This window comes from Syngnathus acus, chromosome 12 (genome assembly GCF_901709675.1).
Source record: "Syngnathus acus chromosome 12, fSynAcu1.2, whole genome shotgun sequence".
Taxonomy (NCBI): Eukaryota; Metazoa; Chordata; class Actinopteri; order Syngnathiformes; family Syngnathidae; genus Syngnathus; species Syngnathus acus.
Window position 1 is genome coordinate 7,551,245 of NC_051097.1, and position 22,784 is coordinate 7,574,028.

General features: G+C 44.8%; 2 protein-coding genes and 2 long non-coding RNA genes across 10 annotated transcripts; 2 read left to right on the forward strand and 2 right to left on the reverse strand.

The window, feature by feature from the left end:
- Positions 1 to 639: 639 nt before the first annotated feature.
- Positions 640 to 8,516, reverse strand: LOC119130984. The gene is made up of 4 exons (XR_005099570.1): positions 8,381 to 8,516; positions 7,304 to 7,413; positions 6,049 to 6,233; positions 640 to 750 (listed from the first exon to the last, which is right to left on the reverse strand). It is a non-coding gene; the product is annotated as an uncharacterized LOC119130984 (long non-coding RNA).
- Positions 1,563 to 9,870, forward strand: glis3 (GLIS family zinc finger 3). 4 transcript variants are annotated; one of them, XM_037265001.1, is made up of 11 exons: positions 1,563 to 1,628; positions 1,854 to 2,205; positions 2,963 to 3,101; positions 3,168 to 4,263; positions 6,081 to 6,242; positions 6,314 to 6,424; positions 7,089 to 7,227; positions 7,367 to 7,430; positions 8,393 to 8,526; positions 9,113 to 9,220; positions 9,291 to 9,870. In XM_037265001.1, the coding sequence occupies exons 2-11, from the start codon at positions 1,926 to 1,928 to the stop codon at positions 9,377 to 9,379; spliced, it is 2,322 nt and encodes a 773-aa protein (XP_037120896.1). In that variant the 5' UTR covers positions 1,563 to 1,628; positions 1,854 to 1,925; the 3' UTR covers positions 9,380 to 9,870. The 4 variants fall into 4 exon arrangements, with proteins under 4 accessions (XP_037120896.1, XP_037120895.1, XP_037120898.1 ...); XM_037265002.1 differs by having other exon boundaries at positions 1,619 to 1,631; XM_037265000.1 differs by having other exon boundaries at positions 1,566 to 2,205.
- LOC119130983 lies at positions 8,618 to 13,123 on the reverse strand. Its single transcript, XR_005099569.1, has 6 exons — positions 12,892 to 13,123; positions 12,716 to 12,783; positions 10,027 to 12,537; positions 9,289 to 9,411; positions 9,107 to 9,231; positions 8,618 to 8,751 (listed from the first exon to the last, which is right to left on the reverse strand). It is a non-coding gene; the product is annotated as an uncharacterized LOC119130983 (long non-coding RNA).
- On the forward strand, positions 10,961 to 22,575 carry rfx3 (regulatory factor X, 3 (influences HLA class II expression)). 4 transcript variants are annotated; one of them, XM_037264998.1, is made up of 17 exons: positions 10,961 to 11,101; positions 14,784 to 14,896; positions 14,969 to 15,057; positions 15,462 to 15,723; positions 16,537 to 16,611; positions 16,866 to 17,047; positions 17,118 to 17,237; positions 17,302 to 17,426; positions 17,505 to 17,620; positions 18,038 to 18,153; positions 18,234 to 18,388; positions 18,459 to 18,556; positions 18,667 to 18,816; positions 18,906 to 19,114; positions 19,183 to 19,336; positions 19,424 to 19,466; positions 19,570 to 22,575. In XM_037264998.1, exons 2-17 carry the CDS (start codon positions 14,789 to 14,791, stop codon positions 19,848 to 19,850), a joined length of 2,283 nt encoding a protein of 760 aa, XP_037120893.1. In that variant the 5' UTR covers positions 10,961 to 11,101; positions 14,784 to 14,788; the 3' UTR covers positions 19,851 to 22,575. The 4 variants fall into 4 exon arrangements, with proteins under 4 accessions (XP_037120893.1, XP_037120892.1, XP_037120891.1 ...); XM_037264997.1 differs by having other exon boundaries at positions 14,784 to 15,057; XM_037264996.1 differs by having other exon boundaries at positions 14,784 to 15,057; positions 19,183 to 19,466.
- The last annotated feature ends 209 nt before the right edge of the window (positions 22,576 to 22,784 follow it).

Below are 22,784 nucleotides of genomic sequence, written 5' to 3' on the forward strand. Positions count from 1 at the left end.
AGAAAGGTGAAGAGAAAAGAGGGGGGGGGGGGGGAACCACACTTGGCTTGTCTAGTACTGCAGGAGAACATGCGCCAAGGCACTGCTGCGGGCGTTTGGATGTTGACTAGAAGAGCGAACACGTGCGATGTTATTCCTCCCGCAGCTTCTGAAGCTATTCCCTCCTGTTACTCTCTGACATTTGGAAAACACAACACTCGGTTTGGAAGATGGAGGGGAGCCAAGGAGTGCTTTTTGGTGTGAGGACGCAAAAGACAACTGGTCTGTTGTACAAATATGTCGACTTCATCTGTTCTGGATGTGTGCTTTGAATATGAAAGATGGACAAGCTGCACTGCTTAAAGGTCCCATGCCAAATTATTTTGAGTATACAAGCTTTGTTTTCCTTTAACTGGGTTTGCTTGATAATTGTGTTTTGGCCCAGGGCGCCTTATTTCAAGCAATTTTTCAAAAATTGACGTTGAGTTTGAAATGAAAAAATTGAATCAGTGGCTGTTAAAAAAAAAAAAAAAAAAGAATTCTAAGTTTACAAAAACAACATTGTGGAGCAGGAATATTTCCAAAATTGTACTTTGCCGTGCTGCAGTGCAGTTGTGCAGACTACAAGCATCATAACAAGCATATCGTTAATTAATACCTAGCGCTCTTTGACAGCGTCATATTGGATCTCATTAGAATGTGGAATGCTGTTGCTGAGTTTCTCCATCAACTCCCACGGCTGACAAGCAATTGGTGTGCCAATACTGCCCCCTGCAGGTGAAAGAGGAAATAAATCTCAAAAGGACAGTCAAGAAAACTTGCATTTAATCATCTATGCGCGAGAGGTAGGAGATGCAGTGAAGAATATTTTGCAATTAATTGAATTATTTAAATGTAAAATGTGAGTTAGACAGAAATGTTATCTTGGAAGTTTGGGAATTTTCTAAATATCATAATATATAACTATATGACCGGAACGAGCTGAACTATTTGAAAATCAATATGCTGGGTTTTGATTGGCTGAGTCAAAATGTATCAGTTATCTTACTGAATACCTGGCGTTAAACTATCAGAACGACACTGTCAGTCATAACCAAGCGGATCTTTGTCACGGCAGAATCATTGATGCACCTCCCGGTATTGAATGTCAGTCGTTTGTTCAGGTGAGAGTACAACCATCTTTCATTGGTCACTACAATCAAGGTTGGTTTCAAGGTTGGTTACCACGGCAACCAGGAGCACATTCCACACGGCAAACATGACAGGCCTGGCAGAACTTAATGATTTCAAAAAAAGTTTTAGCATTACAATATACAGCATAGGCAGTGTCAGAAATCAAAATATTAAGAGAATAAATAAAGTCAACAAAGAGAGGATATTATTACTTCATAAGGTAGCTTTTTTTAAACTTTGTTCAGGTTACTTTTCTCTAATGTCATGTCGAAAGGTGCCGAGAAAAATCCTCGACGTTAATGATATTACTAACTCACACAGAGCAAAAAAAAAAAAGTTACTGAAGACAGAAGAGTGACGCTGAGATTTGTGCGCCCACCCCTCCCAACACTGCTTGGTACACCGCTAGCGTTGCTCACTTTACACTCAGAGCGAAGGAGACATGTCACCGTGGGGAACAGCCGCAACAACAACAACAAGTGAGTTAACTCTTCTCGCCGCTATTATTCATACCTGATGGTATATATATCTCTCATTCGGAAGGTATGGCTGAGTCCAATAAAAGACAATTCCATATGTAGGTCAGCTGGGACTCAGGCGATAGAAAATGGATGAATTGATGGATATCCAAAAAAATACGTGCCATGTAAAGTCCAAAAGTCAACCGAGCTGGTTTAATATTACTTTCTTCTTCATCTGAGCCCAAAAGCAGCATGCTTCCCCTCAAAAACGCCGGATCCACGTGAGCTCCGTCTGAGCTCTCGGCCTCGGCCATGAGTGGAAAGGGTTGCCAGCTCCTGGTGTCGCCATGCGGCGTGTCACCGTCGCTGGGGAAGATGAGAGGGCACCGGTCCCAGGCAGTCAAGGTGCCCGTGACTTCCCCTCAGTGGGGCGGCCTTCCCTTCTCGGGCGTGAACAAAGTGAGCGGCGGGAAGCAGAACGGCGGCCCCGTGACCCTGCCAAGCCTGAGCCTCCACAGGAAGGTGTTGACAAATGGGAAGCAGGACGTGGAGACACAAGATGTAACCTTTCTAGGAGGCTCTTCCAAAAAAGGTAACTGCAGTGCAGACCTCATCCGAGGTTTAACAATGCTAATCCTCGAACGGGTACATTAATATAGATAATCGGGCAAAATTGGAGTATTTTGCCTCCCTTGTGATTAATGTCAGGAAAGATGAGATCATTGTCTCAACGATTATCCTGCGCTTTGTGGGACAAGTGATTTCATTTCCTCACAGATATGCTCTGAAGATGATCAGGGCAGACTATCGTAAATATAAAAGATGTAATAATATGCCAATTTTTTAATACATTTTTCATTTTGTCTTTAACATGCCGATTAAGTCATTAGCAGGTAAAAAAAAAAATCCTCCTCATTTACTTAAGATGCCTCAGCTCATCTGAAGTCTCCATGCCTCAAATACTTGAAATATGCAATCACCCACCACCAAATTCTTCTCACCTCACTCTCTCATGCGGTCATGTCGTCCGACCTTTCGGTCTCTCTTTTTTATTTTTTTTAACTGATTAACCAAGCATGAAGCTGATCGCTTAAGTAAGGTGGAACGAGACGAACCGCTCATTAGTGATTAACAGATCTGAAGGTGTCTGCGCCTGTTCGCGTTGTCAAGGGAAATTCCGTAGTTAAAAACAAACACGTATGATTTATATTTGTTTGGAGGCCTGGCGGACTTGTTTTCGTGTGGAACTAATTTCTAGCAACTCTATAATCAACTCCCATCTGGCTCGATTATCGTCATCGATGTACCCTGATTGACATTTGCATTCATTCTGAGGGTCTTTGGTCCAGCAGGTGGTTCCAGACCTGCCATTGAAGTTCTTGGGCACCCTGCCGGTTCGAACCTCACGATAACCAACGTTCCGATGTCTGTTGTCCCTGGTCATCATCAACACGATGTTACGTCTTATCACCCGTCTCTTGATACAAGGTGGGTGACATCACCAGTCAGCCATGATTAACCCTGCAAGTGTAGCTTACAACATTTTGGTTTCAGGTCAGTGCTGTCCAGAGAATCCCTGGCATCCACCACCCTTAGTCTTTTCGAAACCCAGTCAGTGTTTAGCGGACGAAGCGATTGGCCGTTTGGCTACCGCGTCCTTCCCCCTCTGGGTCAGACACCGTGTTCCGCCCTGGCCCCCGAGGGCGGCGAGCAACACAACGTGGGAACGGCCATGTCCAGCACGGAGGCCTCTGGCGGCACGAGCACGTCAGCCTCCCTTCCGTCATACCTCTTCACGGGTGATTCCGGGAGCCCCAAACAGCCTAACGCAAAGAAGAGAGCCCTTTCCATGTCGCCCTTATCGGACGTAATGGGGATGGATTTCAACTCCATCATACGTACCTCGCCTACGTCGCTTGTGGCTTATATCAATAGCTCACCGGCTTCTCATCCGACGATCTCGCCCATTCAGTCCGAGGGCTACGGCCACTTCCTGGGCGTGAGGGGTTCTTGGATCCCCCAGGTTCATCCCTACACTACGTCACAGAATCTGAGTCCACCGGGCGACTGCAGTCGCACAAAAGTTCTGGAAGAGGGCGGGGCTCTGGAAAGTGAGATGGCTAACATGGTGGTGGAACAACAGTCTCTTCCAAATTCAAAGGAAGTGGGAACTCTGGGTAAGATTTTAGAAACCTGTCAAGAAGAGACCAACATGACTCTGCAGCTTCACTCAGGTGAAGAAGCTGCTCTCCCTCGGGGACCTCCACCACCCTACCACTCCCATCGGCACTTTCACCTTCCTAGAAGTCAGCACAGAATAAGGACTCAAGAAACCCTCAACCAGGGTCCCGTGGGCCCACCCCGGCATGGCCTCGGCTTTTTACCCCAGATCCCCATGCTGGAGGAAGAAGAGGGCGAAACGGACGACTGCGGCGCCCACGCTTGCCTGTGGATGGACTGCAATGCGGTCTACGACCAAAAGGATGAGCTAGTGAGACACATTGAAAAACTCCACGTGGACCAGAGGAAGGCCGAGGACTTCACATGCTACTGGGCAGGCTGTCCTCGGAACCTCAAACCTTTCAATGCCCGTTACAAGCTTTTGATCCACATGAGGGTCCATTCGGGAGAGAAGCCCAACAAGTGTATGGTAAATCATCCACCGCTTGTATTCATTAGGATCTTTGGGTAACAGGATCTCGTCTTATTTCTGGCATTGTTCATTTCGATGAAATATTTCCCATTGTGGAGACTCTCACCCCCACCCCCTCATTTCTTTTCGTCCACTCCCACTGGGAAATTACATAGGACGCAGATGAGTAATGCACTCTAGCCAAGACACACTTCAAGTGTCCGCCATCAACCAGTCAATTATTAACAGCGGGCAGAACGGCTGGCGACCTTTTGTGAGAGAATATTCACTTATTTCTCCAAGCTGCCGCTGTTGCCATGGTTGAAGTGCAAATTGTTGCAATCGCGCTGCTCGTAACTGTCAACTCTTTGTTTACCCTTTGATGGGATTCCTTTTTTTATACATTACATCAAGTCTGGAGTCCTCTGCACATTTTTGGGCAATTTTTGCGGGAAATTGCGTTGGAAACGTTAGTTGCTAAAAGCTCAGCTGATTTTGCTGGGGGATGAGTGGCAGGTCGAGGCTAAGATGCATGCTGTGAAAGTAGAAGCAGTGGAGAACAATTGAAAGGCGCTCTTGTTACATCGTGAATAGAAAGAACAAGCTCAAACTTGTACCTGCCATGGTATCACATGTTTGATTTTCTTTGTGAAGATAATCCAAGACTGGCTCGACTATTTGTGAATGTGACTATGATTTATATAAGGTTTGAACCGCTAATATTTTAGACTATCTTATAATTATTTTTCAAGCATTAAAATATCTCTTTTAAACACTGATTTTACAAAAATAAATTAATATTAAAATTGGGCCACTATTTAAATTTCTTTCCTATTTCGCCAATAAAAATGTCTCACAACAGCAATGAGGGCTAGCATCAAGCTCAATGGAAAAGTATAAAACAGCTTTATAAAAAAAAATACAGTGTTAGAGGTTCTTAATGAAATACCTCGAATATTTCCAAATATGTGCCGAGCAAAGGCAAGCTGTTAGTAAATTATAAATGACAGAGCGGTGAGAGTATGTGAGGAATCTGCACAATAACAAAATAGGACACGCTCTGTGTATTTCCTCCATCAACCCTAAACGGGGAGGACATTCCAACCCCCTGCGAAAGGAAAGACGGAAAGTAAACGTCTGGCCTTGGAATTGAAAAACCGAGTCGCATATTTGAGCTATGCGCTCATCAAGTTGGCATGACATTGCAAAAAAAAAAGTTCTTTAAAAATCATAGTATCATCCGCAGTACCTGGAGAGTACAGAAAATCGCCATGTGTATAAACACTGCACCCTGCTGGCCACACGTTTGAACAAATGAAGCATTGTGTTCATTTGAAATTGACATTAAATATCATTAACATTGTGACCACTTTGCTTTGCGAACGTGAAATGATTTTGTATGATGGTACTGCATCAGAACTGATGATGGCGTTGCATCATTATACTTATGAAAAAAAAAAAAAAGCAATAAAGAATCAGTCCACTGCGTATTAAATACTCATTATATGCACGCAGTCATCCTAAATGCGACGCTTTATGAGCAAGATAGTGTTGAGTAATGACGTCTTATTTTCATGCTTCGCCGTTCGGAAGAGACAACGTTTTTTAAGTTGTTTTTTTTCTTCTTTTTTAAATACTAATTTACATTTCCACCCACACATCAAGGCCAAGCAAGCTGTGTTGTGGCGAGTTCCAGCGAGCACACTCACAGCTTTCAGTTCCTCTCAAAGGAGGACAAAAGAGGCTGAGGTCTTTTTCTGTGAGACTATCTTAATAAAAATGCATGCAGGAGAAATAGCGTACCATGATTAAAGCAGCAATCTCTTTTCTCGCAGTTCAAGGGCTGCAAGAAGGCCTTCTCTCGACTGGAAAACTTAAAGATCCACCTGCGCAGTCACACTGGAGAGAAGCCGTACCCGTGCCAGCATCCAGGATGTTTCAAGGCCTTCAGCAACTCCAGCGACAGAGCCAAGCATCAGCGCACCCACCTGGACACAGTGAGTGGTACACAATTTGTCATAAAAAAAAAATAAAAAAAGTCCACTCCGATTTTGGTATGTGTGCTTAGAAGCCATACGCTTGCCAAGTACCAGGCTGTGCAAAGCGCTACACTGATCCCAGCTCTTTGAGGAAGCACGTCAAGTCTCATTCCACTGCGGAGACACAGCTACGGAAAAAGGTAGGGAGCAGGGTGTATCGGGGGTGCTCAATCTGAGGTGCCCTGGCCCCTTGGGGTGGCTGAACTGTAACTTGGTGGTCCGCAATGAATTATGATGTCAATTTTTTCAGTAGTTTTCTTTTTGTAGTTGTTTGAATAATCAATATACTGTTGATTTCAGTATATTGTGGTCATGACGTTCAGTATCATAAGCTCCAACTCGGCGAATAAACGTTACCTTTGAACGTGTTGCTGAAAATATATCAAACACTTCTCTGTTCAAACATCCCCACCTACAGAATGTTAACAGAGCCAGCAGGTTGTAAACTACTGTTTTTGTCACCATAGATACAATCGCCGCATTGGATAAAGCTCCGTCTTTCATTTGAAAGTTTTTTAATTAAGCAAGTTCATAATGCCGCAGCCGCAAAAGTCAGATCTAATATTAATGTGACCCTTGATTGTCTACTTTGAAGTAAAGTAAAAATGGATCTATCTATTCATCCATCATCTGGGTATAAAGTGCATATAAAAAGTCTACACACCCCTGTTTAATTGCATCATAGAAAAGGTAAAGTTTAGAAGGGGGGGGTTGATCAGGGTCACTTGTGTGCGTGCCGACTTGGATTTAACACGCTAATGGTGATCATTTAGCACTAATATCCATATTGTGTCATTTCCAAAGATGAAATCCACAGCTGATGTAACCCAGGAGTCTCTGACAGACTGTTTAACCATCCACCATCTGCACCCGAGCCTCTCTCCACCAGCCAGAAGAGACAACTCGATAGCATCCTCCACAGCCTCTCAAGAATCATACTCAAGTCCGTAAAAAAAAAAACATGGGAGTTCTTTCCACATATTCCTAGCAGATATTTATACAATAGCCATTGGACTTACGCTGCGGTTGGCTGCACTTTAAGTGAACGTCGTCCTTTTTTTTTTTTTCTCCCCCCCTCTCAGCTGCTCCACAGGGAGGAGACTCTCCTCACAATCCTCTTATGTGCACCCTGCAAGACAATCACAGGTAACGTGTTCTTCAAACAGCTTTTTACATGTGTTTGTTAAATGCACATAATAAATGTGCAGTAGTTTACACTGTAAATATGAGTATTATATTTTTTTATAAATAGAATGGAGTCAGATCGTGAAGTAGAGCTGTGAAAAATGAATAATTAGAAATCTAAATCAATTCTTTAATAAATGTCAATAAATGACAATATGACACATTTTTTAAACATAATAATTAATAACTAAAACAAATCTGTTAAATTACAGGCAGCACAGAGCTACCACCATTTAACGTGCCTCAGACTGACAACAAATAAAGTTCGGATGATCTAGTATGCTTTTTTTTCTCATTTCCCGTTTATTGGATCTCCTTAATGTTAGATTTCTTTTGTGGAGTACGCAAGTACCCAACGAGCGCTTTCGAGGCTATAGTAAAGTATTTCTGTGTTAAGGCGGCCAGATGCGTCACGGCTCCTCGCTGCTTACAATTGTTCCCCGAGCAGCGGTGGGCCCCGAACCCGCACCGCAGGATTCTGGCTAGACAATCGGCCCGTAAAAGCGGAGCTCGCCTCGCCTCATTGGTCTAGACTAGGCGCTGTTAATGGATGCTATAGCCACCGACGGGAGCAGCCGAGGAATTTGTGAATCATGAAATGTAAAAGATGAAAAAAAACAATACCATTGAAACATCGGTGAGGGATTGAGGCCAGTGTTGAAATTACTTCTCAGAGGTTAAATTAATTGTAAAAACGCTTTGTGGGAACACCAGAGATTGCGTGTCGTCACAAAATCTTTGTTGCCAGATTTGACCAATCACATGACTCCAAGTCTCCAGTTTTTAGTGACTCCAGAAATCTGCAATTATTTTCTGCGCCTCTCGCCCAGTCGGTTTGGATAAGCTACCAAATTGGAAAAAGCAGTGTAAAAAAATAGAAGGATGTATCGGTGAGTATTAACCGTACGTACGTGACATTTCAGATTTGCCGATCCTCCCCCTGGTCGTCTCTTCTGCTTTGACCCCCGCCCTCCACTCTCCCGCCTCCCGCATCCTCCCGGCGGCGCTTTCGCGCAGCCCGGTCGGATCCCCGAATCGGCGGCCGAGCGCAGCCCAGGTATTTGTGGGAGCTCATCGCCGAGCGAAATCCTCGAGGCTTCGAAAAACAAGCCGATGGCGCGTTGCCAAAGAAAAGGTTAAAGGTCGAGTTTGGCATGCGAAGAGCTTATTAGCAAACGTGTGGGCGGCGGTTTGACAATCTGTTTTGAGCAGATTATCGTCACGTACCTTAACGATGGCAATGAAGTGAGACAGGTGGGCAAGTGTTTCAATTTCTGTGTACCTTTAAATAGACAACAACCCCCAGCATTTAGTTCAGGTTTGAAAAGAAAGGTGTAAAAAGAAGAGAGAAAAAATGCGATGAGAACAGGGTTAGGAAAAGATGGCTTTGCGTCACAATGGGTAATTAAAACTGCGGGTAGTGATGCAAAGGGGCTTCTGCCCTCTTTGGCACGGTGAATCTTCAATTATCAAACTTAAGTTAACTTGTTACATGACAAGCAGGCAGACAAGCTTAGCAATTTAGCATGGTTCATCTGTTTTTGGCAGGCTCAAAATACATTTTCACTGTGAGAAAAAAATATTCCTGCAAATTGGGATATTCGTTATAAATTTGGGAATAAGTCAAGATGTGTTACCCGAAGATCTCCCAGGGCAGATGGAGGCGCTTTTTCCCTACGATGGGATGTCAGCACGGGCCGAGTCCGGTCAACTCATGCCGGCCTTCGGGATCAACGGAACCTGCAACGCAGGTGATGACCGCCTGTGGGTGTTATGGTCACAAGCTGCCATGTTTTGCCAACCGTGTGGATTCACTCACAGGGTTTACCGTGCAAATGTCAGGAGGCGACTTCTTTGACGTGATGGATCCCCTCGCCGGTCAAGTGTGCCGCAACCCCGCTGAGGAATGACACCACTCTCCTGTGGCATTCCTTTCTTTGCACTATTTGGGGGACGTAATGTCAATTGCAAGCATCTGCGAAAACTTGTTCTAACACATATCTATGCAAATTCACGCAGCTTGTTGTGCTTACAAAAGTAAGAGTCCATGTGGACTTTAGGCGCCGAACTGTATTTGAATGTAGAATACTTTTGTCTCCACATCTGGTACATCAATTTCCTCCTTTCTCCCCTCGTTCTGGAGGCATACATTAGTAACTATAGTAACAAGATAGACTTATTTCACTGCAGGGTTCCGACACATTCTTGTGCCGGGGAAAATAAAAAAAGAACATAATATGGTTTCTTGAAGGAGATTTTTATACAAGGCATTTTATTGTTATTCTAAAAATGAAAGAATCTTTATACAGTGTATAGCAGAAAATTAGAGCTGCTGTGATTGGTGGCCTTATTTTTGAGCTATTGTTGCTATCAGGTATTAAATTGACATTTTTTAAACATGGGTTTAACTTTTGTATACTGGTCATATTTGCAGTTTTGACACTCTGGTTAGCAACCTCAATTTGCTTAGGGCTTCCTAAGCATACGGTATAACGGCATCCACCACTTTTCATTTTACAATCACTTTACAGGCTGAAGAAGAGGCGGGCGGCAATACCTGCACAAGGCATTGCTGAGGCCAAGCAGTACCGCAGGCATCCCTCGTCTCACTTTTTTTTCCGCTTGTTTATTTCTTCTTCTAGAAATCGAAAGGACAAACTGTTTTACTTGAGAACAATACTTCCAGCAAGAAAGTCCTAATACAGGCAGGAGTTTGGCTTGTTGCTTAGCAACAACATCTTTTTTTTCTCCAAAAAGCATTTGCTTTGGTTTGTTTTATGACTTTATGATTCATATAAAAACTATTATTATTAAATATTATTAAAATATTACTGGCCATCATGTGGTATAATGGCAAGTTGCATCATCAGTAGGCTAATTAGCATTACACAAACTCAACTTTTGGTACATAAAGGCCAGATTTGGACAGTTTTGGCTCCAACAAATAGAAAAATAAACCAAAATAGACCATTTAATACATTTCCCCCCTCAAGTTTTCAAGTAAAACGTGTAATAAACATAATTTCATTAGCTAGGTGATGTCATTTCTGCTGAGTCGTAACTCACTTTTTTCTCTTTCACTCAGCTAAAAATGTTATTTTCATGTTGTGAGACACAACTTCAGAGCTAAATTATTCAAATAATCGTTAGATGCGGCACCTTCTCCAAGTTTGGAATGATGTAATTGTCATTTCTTTTTGATAAAAGAGCGATGGGGGGGATACGAGGTTCAATTACTTCTTCCCCACCTTTGCTTATTTTAAAAATATGCGTTTTAGAAAAATGATCGTTGCTGTTTGTGGCTGATTTAATGCCATTAAAAACCAATCTGATCTTAACCACCATTTGCTGGAGTTTGCGCGACATATTAAAGCACTGCCCACGTATGTATGTATTATCCAATGAACAAAAAAGGCGTGTAGTATTATAATCATTATTATTATTATTTCCGCCAAGTGTGAGCGAGCTTATCTCCTCCCAGTTGGCTGGGAGTTTTCTAGCAACTGTTGCCCGGTGAGGCAGCGCCATAGCCACGGTAGTCGTGGCGACTGTAACCCACCAACAACAAGCTCTCGCTTCATCATTACCACCTCCTCCACCATCCTCATACTCACCCGCCGCTCCACAAGCAGGTTTGGAAACAACCTTTTATTTTTGCCCTTCTCCCATTTGTTGGTTTCCTTCACATTCAAACGCTTCTTCTTTAGTCTTTGAGACGCGATCGCGGTGTTTGGGAGTTGTTTTTTTTCTCTTTTTTTTTTTTTTTTTTGTCCAGCGGAGGTTCGCTCGCTCGCTCGCTCGCTCGCTCGGCTGGCTGGTAGCAGTTTTTGCTAGCGATGGTGCTTCTTTGTAACGTGTTAGCTTTCAGCGCTAACGCCGCCTCGATCGGCTGGTTTATTTGCTCATCCGCGGCGTGGAGATCGTGTGCCGACCGGCGATCGCTCCGAATACGCTTTGAGGCCACGTTGATTTTTAGACAGAAATCTTGGAATAAACCTCGCTAGTCAGGTGCTAGCTCCGGGTGCAATCCCCCCCCCCCCCACCCATGCTAGCTGGTCAGCTGGAGCAGGTGTCTCGCCCCCCCTCCCCACTCACAATGCCTGTATCGGGAAGATATGTGATCACAATTTCTCAATAAACTACAAGAGCCACGCCGGAGCGAAGTGTTATTGTTATTTTTTAAGCAGGGGTTCTCCGTGCCTCTAATAATAGCTAAGTCATTACTTTCCCTTTTGTCTTAATGGGTGGCAAAAGCGAGATCGCAGCGTCGCTAGCTCCTCAACCCGCCTGCCCCTCTCTCTTTTGTGGTTTCGGAAGCTGATAAGCTGACTGATAACGCGAGGTTTAAAGTTACGTGTTTATATATGGAGGGCCGTTTCTAAAAGTAACACCTGTTTAATGGCGGTCTGGCTGTTTTTAGTGGCGGACCACGCTCAATTGGGAACGATTCTGTTTGATTTAGGGACTGACAAAATATCGATATCGCCATCTATCGTATTCACACAGCATCGATACATAAGGATCAGCTGTAGATGTTGTTATTGCTCCTGGATACATTTGAAATCATAGTGATTTTTGTTGTCAGATATTGCCACTGTATTGTGATGTTGGCGCAAAAATACCTGATAATATTTATGTGGCTTTCAGCCAATTTGCAACCAATCCATTACACTTGGAATATGACAATACATAATATATATAGATATAGATATTGTTGTTTTCTGATGGAAGCCAACTATATGAATTTTTGGACTTGGCGATATAATATTGTCGTTAAAATACCTGATAATGTTGTGGAGTCTAATTGGAGGACCAGGGTCAATTTGGAACCTATTAACAGCAGACTTTGGAATTTGGAAAATATCTTTGGAAGACTATCGATTCACACCTGTGCACATTTAAATACATCTTATAGTGTTTCAGACAAAAATTTGACATTGTGAGTTTACCACCTGTCGCTTATTTCCTATGAGGGGATAGCAGGAGCAGGTGACGTCGTAGGTGGTGGGGGTTGTTGGCTGCAACAGGTGGCTTCACCTCGATGTACTTGAACGCATCACAAAAAGACCTGCAATATATCCAAGTCGTAGCAAATGCATAATAGCCAAAACAATTGGACAATTACACAATAGAAATAATGCAAGCGTATTGATCCGTTGGCATTTGCAATCAAAAAATGGGTCGTGCACTCTCCTCCCTGTTCAGTTTTGGGGGACTGCTAGTTATCAGCTCATGTTACCTTTTACCTGTCCTCTGGCTGGGAAGGAGTCGTGTCGTGCCACCTGCCGCCCGGATCCTGTTGCATTTCCAATCACTAAAAGAGGGGGCTGATTAATTCAATTATGCAGCCATCCATTTTCATGGCTCAGCAGAATGCAGCTTGTATTCTGTTTGCTTTCTGCCCTGACCCAAACAGACTTACAGTTTAGGTTGTCAGTGAAAGTGGAGACTGTTTTCTCGATCAAAGCTGGATCTGCCGGTCTAAGATGACCAGGATCTTATGACAAAGAGTCAGGAATCACAAATTCTAAAAAATAAATACAATAAAATAAATTCTTAGAAATCTGATCAAATTGCAACTTCATTAATGACAAAAGTTTAATATGACAAAAATAAAGTGCTCATTATTCTCCACAGTGAAAGCACGTTTTATTTTTATTCAACACAAATTAGTCCGAGAAAAACATTCTCATACAATTATATTTGTATTCATATTTTTTTTAAACAATATATCGTCTTCTTTCTTGTGTGTCCCCGCAATGCTTGTCACCAGATCTCCGCCTCGCCTCGCCTCGCCTTGAAGTTGTGCAACTGCTCTAAAAAGTCATGACTCAACCTAGCTAACTTGCTCAAAAAAAAGTACATCAGCAAGCATTTTCTCCAAGGGGGAACCTCGGCCCTTGTCGTCATTGTCACGTTAGCGAGAGGAATTGAATTGGCCGGGCGGGTGCAGGGCACAAAAATGTTGCCCTCCTCTGTCTCTTTTGTTCCTGTGTGTCTTTGTAGGGATTGCACTTGCTCGGCGGAGCACAGCGTTTAAGTGGGCCACAAGGGAGTGTAGTGTGCCTGAATGGTGAGGCAGAAGGTGTGTTTAGTGCGTGTGTGTGTGGATGTGTGTGTGGAGGGGGTTGGGGTGAGGCAACCTGGGAGTTTAGTTGAGTGCAGGGGGGGGTTCTCTTTTTTTTTTTTTTTTTTTTTTATTAAACATCATTTGACGGGCTGAGTAGTTGGTTTTTTTTATTCCAAAATTCCATAATCTCTATTTATGGTCAGGCAGAGGTGTCAAAATTCTTATTTTATGGACAACTACTGGATTATCAAATCAATAAGTGGTCCTAATGTTAGCGACATTCAAATTTCCTGCACACTGGAGAATTGGCCTTATCGTACTATACGAAGAGAATAAGCGCTACTGGTTTTTCCTGCACCTCGCTGCAGCCATTGACTCGTCTTTGTATTCCAACTTGGAGGTCAGCCGTACTAACTGCGAATGCAAGTGAAAGCTCAAAAAGACACCCACAGAAAAAGGCCCAGTGAGATAAAGGGAAGAAGAAGTCCGTCCCCGGAGAGAGTGGAAGCTGTAAGGAAACCCGGCTTAATTAACCAAGAGAGGTTTGTTCATGGAAACTGTGATGGGGAGGACGCCCCCGCCCCCATTCACCCACTCCCACCCCCAGAAGGCATCTCATAGTCTTACTTCTAAATACTACTCTATTATTAACTCACCATCACAAATTATCACCGAGCTGTTATATTCTTACTTGTTGTTTACTAGTTTTACGGCAAAACGACTAGACCCATTATCACCGTTCAAACGTGTCCACGCGCAGGTTGACAAAGCAATGAGGAGCCGCGTCTATTTGGAGTTTGTTACATATTAACCGGCTTTATGGCCGCTAACCTGGAGACGGGGCCATGTGCCGCTGATGCATGAGCTGCTCGGTACATTGAGTACCACGCGGCACAGAACAGGTGCCATCGATTCCGCCAAGACGGACGAGGCTGTTATGGCGCCGGGCCTCGGCGTGGTTTGACCAGCCTACACTTTGCTTTATAACACAAACGAGAGAAATGCTATGAAATAAAGACTATATTCATACTATGTAACTGACCAAATATTGGAATTTAGATTGTAAATGTAGGTCAGCGCCTGGCTCTCTCTGACCATCCCTATCAGGTGTCAGTTAAGATGTGACCGGTTTTGCCAGTCTGACGAGTGGCCACGTCAGATCGTGCGTCGAGGCTCCACGGGAAAGGCATCGTACGCCATTTTTGGGATATCTTGATTAAAACGACTCAATTTTCTCTTCATAGGCGCCATGCAGACCCCCGAAGCAGGCGCTGACTCCACCTCCACCGTCCCTATTCAGACCAGCGTGCCTGTCCAGCCGGCCGGTTCAACCCAGCAGCTGCCTGTCCAGCAACAGGTAACGCCTTCACCGTCACAAAGTTGGTTAACCTCCGAATCTTTAATGCCTTTCCATTGCATTGCATTCCAGACGCAGACAGTTCAACAGGTCCAGCATGTTTACCCAGCGCAGGTGCAGTACGTGGAAGAAAACAGCGGCGTCTACACCAACGGCAACATGTGAGTCAGGCCTCCGCCCCTGCCTGCTCACACACACACACACACACTCACACAGGGAGGGATTACGTCCCAACAGCCTGCCGACTCGCCCCTCGAGTCTTCTGGCGCCGCCATTGATGTCACAAGCACATGGCGGCGGCGGCGGTGGCGCGCTTGTGCTCCATCACCTGAACATGACCAGAAGTAGGCCTCCTGTTTTCTTAAGTGCCGCGGTTTATACTCTGGGCCGCTGGTGCGTGTTCAGACATCTCCGCATAAACACATGTGGACGTACACACAGAAACTATTGATTGACACGCACGCCCGCACACGAAGTGGCTTTACACGCCTACAAACGCTCAATTACTCACAAGCCCAAATAAGTGTTAAATAAAATCACTCATAGTAGTCGTCTTCCCAAACAGAAGAACCTACTCGTACTCGGAGCCGCAGCTATACAGCCAGAACAGCGGCGGGAGCTACTTTGACACGCAAGGGAGCTCGTCCCAAGTGTCCACGGTGGTCACCGCCCACGGGATGGCCAATAACGGCGGCGGCGGGGGGAACGGAGGCATGAGCATGGGCCTGGCGGGGGCTCAGGTAATCGGTAGCGGTTCCGGGGCCTACCTCATGGACAACGCCGCCGCCCACCCTGCTGCCCAGACTGCACGAGCCTCCCCGGCGACTGTAAGTGGCCCGACCAGCGCCCCCCCTCCCCTCCCCTTATGGCTTCCTCACTTCCAAACTTTCGCATAAAGTATTGTCGCAGTTCATGGTAAGCAAATGAATCGCTAATCCGATTTGTCTCCGATCAGGAACTGCTACTGTGAAGCGGACGGCCAGTTTAAGGAAGTCAGCCTTTTTACTCCTTAGCAACAGCAATGTTTGACAGCGATTAGAATGAATGGTTACGTCATTACGGTTATACAAGTGGGAAATTTTGAATAGAGGAAAAACCTTGCAAGGAAAGAATTCATGGTAATGCAATTTGTTCGTGTGGTTTTTTTTTTGTTATGTGTGTACGGCCATTGTGGTGGTTGGATCTGTCACGGAGGAATCTAGAAGGTTTGGTTATCTGCGAGCTTTCTATTTTCACCGTGCCAATTGGATGCCTTTCAACTTCGTTTCGTGTCTTAACGAAGCCAATCTATCAACAAGTGCATCTCAGTGAGTTAGTATGAAATTGTTTCTTCAAGGTTATTGAGGTAGCATTTTTTCCATCTGAAATCTAATTTAAATAAATGTATAAAAAATAAATCAGAAATATTATATGCTTTATTCTAATTGACTTAAAAGGGAATTTCCCACCATCTTCCTACAAACTGCGTCACAGAATTTATTTTGAGTTCTGCTTGGCTTGCTTTGTGGTCTTTCCTAGACTTTCTTTATTTTAGTTACCGGCTACTAAGTGTTCATTTGTTTACTTGGCCTTCCTGTCTTTTTGGTTTTTGTTTCTCTCTTCTTACATTTTGTTGTCCTGTGCTTGGTGGTTTTTGTCAGATTGAAATGGCGATTGAGACGCTCCAAAAATCGGAGGGTTTATCCAGTCAGAGAAGCTCGCTGCTCAACAGCCATGTAAGTTGCAACGCTGTGCCTTCCTTCCTTCCGCTTTCCCGCTTGCCTCTTTTTTTTTTTTTTTTCTGCGTTAATAATCCCTTCTCACTACAACAATTTGCATAATCTGGTGCTCTTTCCGATTTATATTTACCAAGTTTGAGGAAAAATCAAATATGACTTCTAGACCATTCCAAAAAAGATTGGAGCCAAATTTCCACGTCCATATATTGCAATAAAGAGATTTAAGATGCGTCTCTTGTCTTTCCCTTCAGCTGCAGTGGCTGCTGGACAACTACGAAACAGCAGAGGGTGTGAGTCTACCGCGATCCACCCTCTACAATCACTACCTGCGCCACTGCCAGGAGCAGAAACTGGACCCGGTCAACGCAGCGTCCTTCGGCAAACTCATTCGCTCCATCTTCATGGGACTCCGCACGAGGCGCCTCGGGACGAGGTCGGCTCTCGCCGGCTCCTTTTGATAACCGGCGTTTCTTGTCGCTTGACATTCTTTTTATGCCTTACAGGGGGAACTCCAAATACCATTACTATGGTATCCGCGTCAAGCCCGACTCCCCGCTCAACAGACTCCAGGAAGACATGCAGTATATGGCTCTCAGGCAGCAACCCGTTCAGCAGAAACAGAGGTAAAGCAAGGTCATGCCCTCTGTTTTTTTTTTTTCTGGAAACTGACCTATCCCACAATTTCAGGTTCAAACCAGTGCCCAAGTTTGACACCAGCCCCACAGAGAACTACTCCAGCGGGGGTCAAAACCAGCCAGGGGCAGCAGAGCAGACAGTCATCGCACAGAGTCAGCACCACCAGCAGTTCTTGGGTCCGTATTGACTTGCTATCAAATCTCGTAAACCGCTCGAAACGATTCTCCTTGATTTAACTGTCGCTATGGCAACAGATGCATCACGGGCACTCCCCGACTTTGCGGAGTTGGACCTGGGGCAGAGCAATCCGGAGAACATCAGCACTGAGGACGTCAAGGCTCTCCAGTCACTTTACAGGGAGCACTGTGAGGTACAACAGATTTTTTTTTTTTTAAATGCCTCAACACGTGGAGGTTAACTCCTGAGAGATATCATATGGATATATATAATGTGGAGTGAATGAGCTGCCATCAACATCACCGCCGCACTGCTCTGTTTAATTCCACATCTAACTGCATCTCTTTCACATCAAGTTCAAAGTGTCGTCTCACTAAAAGCAATAAACACACACAATCAAATGTGGTCACGATCCACACTGTGAAAAGGTTGTGCGTGTTGACAGTCACTTCTTTTTTTTTTTTTTTTAAATGCCAACTGCTGGCATTTAGAACGTTCTCATCATAAAGTTGTTGCTTGGGAAAATCATGATCAGGTCATTGAGTTGATTTTGTATGTTTTCAAACCATGACCTTATATTCACTCCTCGTTGGCCCGCTTTTGTTCTCAGGCTATCCTGGACGTGGTCATCAACCTGCAGTTTAGTCTCATTGAGAAGCTTTGGCAAACGTTTTGGCGTTACACTCCGCCCGACACTGTAGAGGGCGCCACTATAACGGAAAACAGGTGAGGGGCACGGGGATGGTGTAATTCTAAGAATCTCGCTGCGTTGCTGAAAATTGTCAGCGTTTATGTCCGATGCACAGCAGCGTAAGTGAGATTGAAGCCCGACTCCCGCAGCCGCGGCTGATGGCGCTGTGCAGACACGAAGCCGTGCTCAAGTGGATGAGCACCTGCGACCATCTGATGTACCAGGCCCTTGTGGAGATCCTCATCCCCGATGTCCTGAGACCCATTCCCAGTGAGCCACCAAACCGAGTCGTCACATCGTAACGCTCTGAGCTGACTTTGGTTTCCATTTGACTTGACAGGTGCCTTGACTCAAGCCATTCGCAATTTTGCCAAAAGCCTGGAAAGCTGGCTCAATAATGCCATGAATGCGATTCCGCAGAGGATGATCCAGACCAAGGTATGGATTTTGTTCCACTCCGGTTCTGTAGGGGGCGGTAATGCTTACGACAGAAAAGATTGTCGCCGTATAACTGACCTGAGTCTCTGCACGCTCTTTTTTTTAATTAGGTTGCCGCTGTTAGTGCCTTTGCGCAAACCCTACGCAGATACACATCTCTGAACCACCTGGCTCAAGCGGCACGCGCCGTGTTGCAAAACACGTCGCAGATCAACCAGATGCTAAGCGACCTCAACCGCGTCGACTTTGCCAACGTACAGGTCGGTGTATATGGAGTATTTGTTGAGTGCAAGTTTTTTTTTCACTTTTTGTATTGTACGTTGCAAAGTAAACTACAATTTGTGAACAGGAGCAAGCCTCGTGGGTGTGCCAGTGCGAGGAGGGCATGGTGCAGCACTTGGAGCAGGACTTCAAGGCTACCCTACAGCAGCAAAGCTCTCTGGAGCAGTGGGCGGCCTGGCTGGACAACGTGGTCACGCAAGTACTGAAGCCCTATGAGCAGCGGCCCAGTTTCCCCAAGGCGGCCCGGCAGTTCCTACTCAAGTGGTCCTTCTACAGGTGAGCAAAGACAAGCACACACTTTCAGCCCAGAAAAGCAAAGTTGTTAATATTCTTGGGTATTACAGTTCGATGGTCATTCGGGACCTGACCCTGCGCAGTGCCGCAAGCTTTGGTTCTTTCCACCTGATCCGCCTGCTCTACGACGAGTACATGTTCTACCTGGTAGAGCACAGAGTGGCCCAAGCTACCGGAGAGACTCCCATCGGAGTCATGGGCGAGGTATGCCTTGTTTACATCCGATTTGGGCATCAAATTGCCAAATTGATTTCGAGAAGGCTAAAAAATGCTTTTGTTTTCCATTTTCAGTTTGACAGCCTGAACAGCCTGTCGCTTACAAACGTCGATAAAGGTACGCCTTGTCCTGCTCTCCTAATGTCTTCTGTGCTAGATTGACAAAAGCAACGTTGCTTTGTCGGCTCGCCTCTTTACGCTCGTTATACGTGTTGCCCCAGATGAAACGAGCGGCATGGACAGCGATTTAGACGAGGAGCCCGAGGAATCCGGGGAACCTCTGGCCAAACGCGAAAAGTCGGAGCACGAGGTGATCCAGGTGATCCAGGTGGGCGCCCTGGAGGACGGATCCCATCCGGTAGTGGGCGTGGTCCAGCCCAGCATCCTCCACTCCCTCCCTCAGTCTCCGCGGGACCACAGCGAGCACATTCTGACCCCCTCGGCCGGCACCCCCACCATCCGCCACTGCGGCGCTACGGGCAACACCTACGCCTCGGTTTGATGCCGACGTCCCGTCTCGCTTCGACGACATATCCGTCAACCGCCACGTTTACTGTCTTTCTGCACTCGAGTCCGACAACGGATCGATGCGGTTTTCCCGTATCCGTTCTGAATGCTGCGTCCTCCCTCGAGCCTTTTCATAATTTGCTAAAGGAGGAGGACCACATGAAACACAGGGTCTTACGAAAATCGACTGTCTACTACTGATGTCTAGGAGCTCAAACGCGGCCCACTGTATATAGATTTCCTTCTAATTAGTACAACCCAAAAAACTCATGGTGCTCTCATTGTGGTCTGTTAAACTAGAGAACGTTCTCTCAATGTTTCCCAATCTTTTACTGAGCCAGGGCATATACAGTACACACTATGAAAAAAAAAGTTTGGGATATTCAACTTTTGGGTGAAACTTCAGGATGAACTTAAAACACTCCCTAACCTGTCCAGGTGAATTTAATTTTGAGTAACATTTTAATTTATACAAGTCGCACCCGAGTATAAGTTGCAGGACCAGCCAAACTTAAAAAAGTGACTGTCATGTCAATTTGCAATTCTTCTGCCTGACATTCAGATAAAAGTTGTTGTTTTTTCCATCCATAATTATCAAAACATTATCTGAAACTTAATTTCCCGCGGCACGCTGCGTTTGGGAATCACTGAGTTATCGTGACTGACTATTTTCAGAGGATTGTATGTAGCCGTACGTGCGGAGTTTGACCAGCGGTAGCCTTTGTATCACTAGCTGCATCGTCAAGATTTTTCACCCCCAATGTGAGACGGACCCCCTCCACGAGGAATATGTGCGCTGCTGCTACTCCTGTAAATAGAAGCGATACCATTAGGTTGTACAAACCCCAACATCCTTACCGCTAAACTATTATGCACTCGGAACGTAAACGTTTGCCTTTGTCCATGTAATCATGAAATCAGCCTTTTGGACACATAACCCCCCGCACCCTGACCCCCGTCCGTTCCTCTTTTTAGCAGTTTTCTGTCTCAATCAAATCTCTCGCAAAAAGGACCAAAAAAAAAAAAAAAGTAAACAAGAGGTAACTGAGGGAGAGCCAATCGTTGTGCCATGTCACAGAGCAGAAGGAATGTCAGGGATTTAATGTACCTCGGCTTTATCACAGTGCCTTATCCTAACATGCAGCTCTTCTTCGAGTGCACACACACACACACACACACACCATCCAGCCACCCGCTTTTATTTTTATTCCCCTCCATTTTAGTTTGGCGCCTCCCTGTCCACAGAGAAGTCTTTTGGATTTGGGCCGTATTGACTGAGGGGATGCCGCCACTTTTGCTTTGGTCCGGATTAGCGCGGCTAAGCTTTTTAATTCTCTCAATCGCATCACACTGTTTAGCCTTTCGCTCCTATTCCGGCTCAGTTTGCCAGGCCTGCTCCTGCCCTCCCTCGCTCCTGTTCCTGCTATCTTTTGGGGTATATCACAAGGATTTGGACAAAAAAACGAAAAATGATTCCATTCATTTGGATAATAGAGGACACCTCAACCTCCCGCTGCGCTCTATCGGCATTCACCACCTCTCCGCTTGTCCTCACAACTGCTTGTGCTTTTATTTCTCTCTCCCACTCTGCCTTGTTGTTGTTCTGTTTTTGTTTTTTTACCTGCGTGTTGTTGGAACACATCCATCAGTCACCCTACCTCAAGCCAGTGGTGCCAGCCCCCCTACACTCCTTTCACACCTGCAGCACTGTCTGTCCAAACCTTATTGCACACGCTCAAAAAAGAAAAAAAAAATGTTGCCTACTGTACCGCACAGAGGGGGAAAAACCTGCTTTTTGCTTTTCTCGCACATTTTCATTTCCGTTTTTACGCCCAACAAACACCCTCGGAACCCAAACCCCTCCCCACTTCATCTTTGTACACTACGGACCAAAAGTAGATATTTTCTGATATTCAAAGAGATATATAAATAATATAGATCGAAATGTATAGTCTATATATAAATATATAAATACAATGCTTCTACACTACATATACGTGTTGCTTTCTGATTGTGGACGTAGCTGTGTGAAGTGGACTGAAAAGGGGGAAAAAAAAAAAGGCACGTGGACTGTACCATCTATACTTGAACTGTTAAAAGCGGCGTATGTTGTGGACATTACTGAGATTAAGCCTCCTTATTTTGGTTTGGACCACTTCTTTGTATTCATGTTTATTTATTGATATTTATTACATTTGACCGCGGTACAGTTAAGGAACGATACGCCCACTAAAGTGCAAAACTACTGTATAGAAAGTCTCGGCGTGATGACCTTTGTTGATTTGTTTTTGTTGAAAACTGCTGTAATTGGTTGAAAGGTGAGATTTGCAGAGGATAAGGCTGTACTGGATCTTTGCCTTACGCTAAAGGTTTGGAAGGGGGGGGGGGGTCTGTTGTATAAATCCACAACACGTCGATGGTAAATTTGTATTTGTGCCTGTCATGAGGAGAAAAAAAAAAAGGCTTTGCTTTCTTCAAATCGTATAGTTGTGCTTTAGGAGCATCAAGTGCTTTCTGGTCTGTGCTGCTAGAAACTTTTTTTTTTTCTTAATATTTAGTGCCAGACAGTGATTTTTTATTTTTTTTTTTTACGCTAAAGCTGCCAACACTATTTTTGTATGTTTTTGTGTTGCGTTTAAAAATGTTTTTGTTGGAGCTAAATATTCCCAAGCAGAACACACGTAAGCTCTTTCTTAAAAAAGAAAAAAAGAATAAAAAAATTAAAAAAAAGAGAGAACAGGCAGCTTCACTTGACCCTCAGCAAGACTCCAGTGCCTTTAACTCGGCCCCGCCCCAAGCCCGACGGACGCCCTCGAGAGACATTTTGTTTTGACCACGCCATGGGATTATTATTTATTATTCATAAGTAGTTCATGAGTGTGGTAGATGAAGCTTCTTTTGAATTAATTGTACAGAACTATCAAGAAAG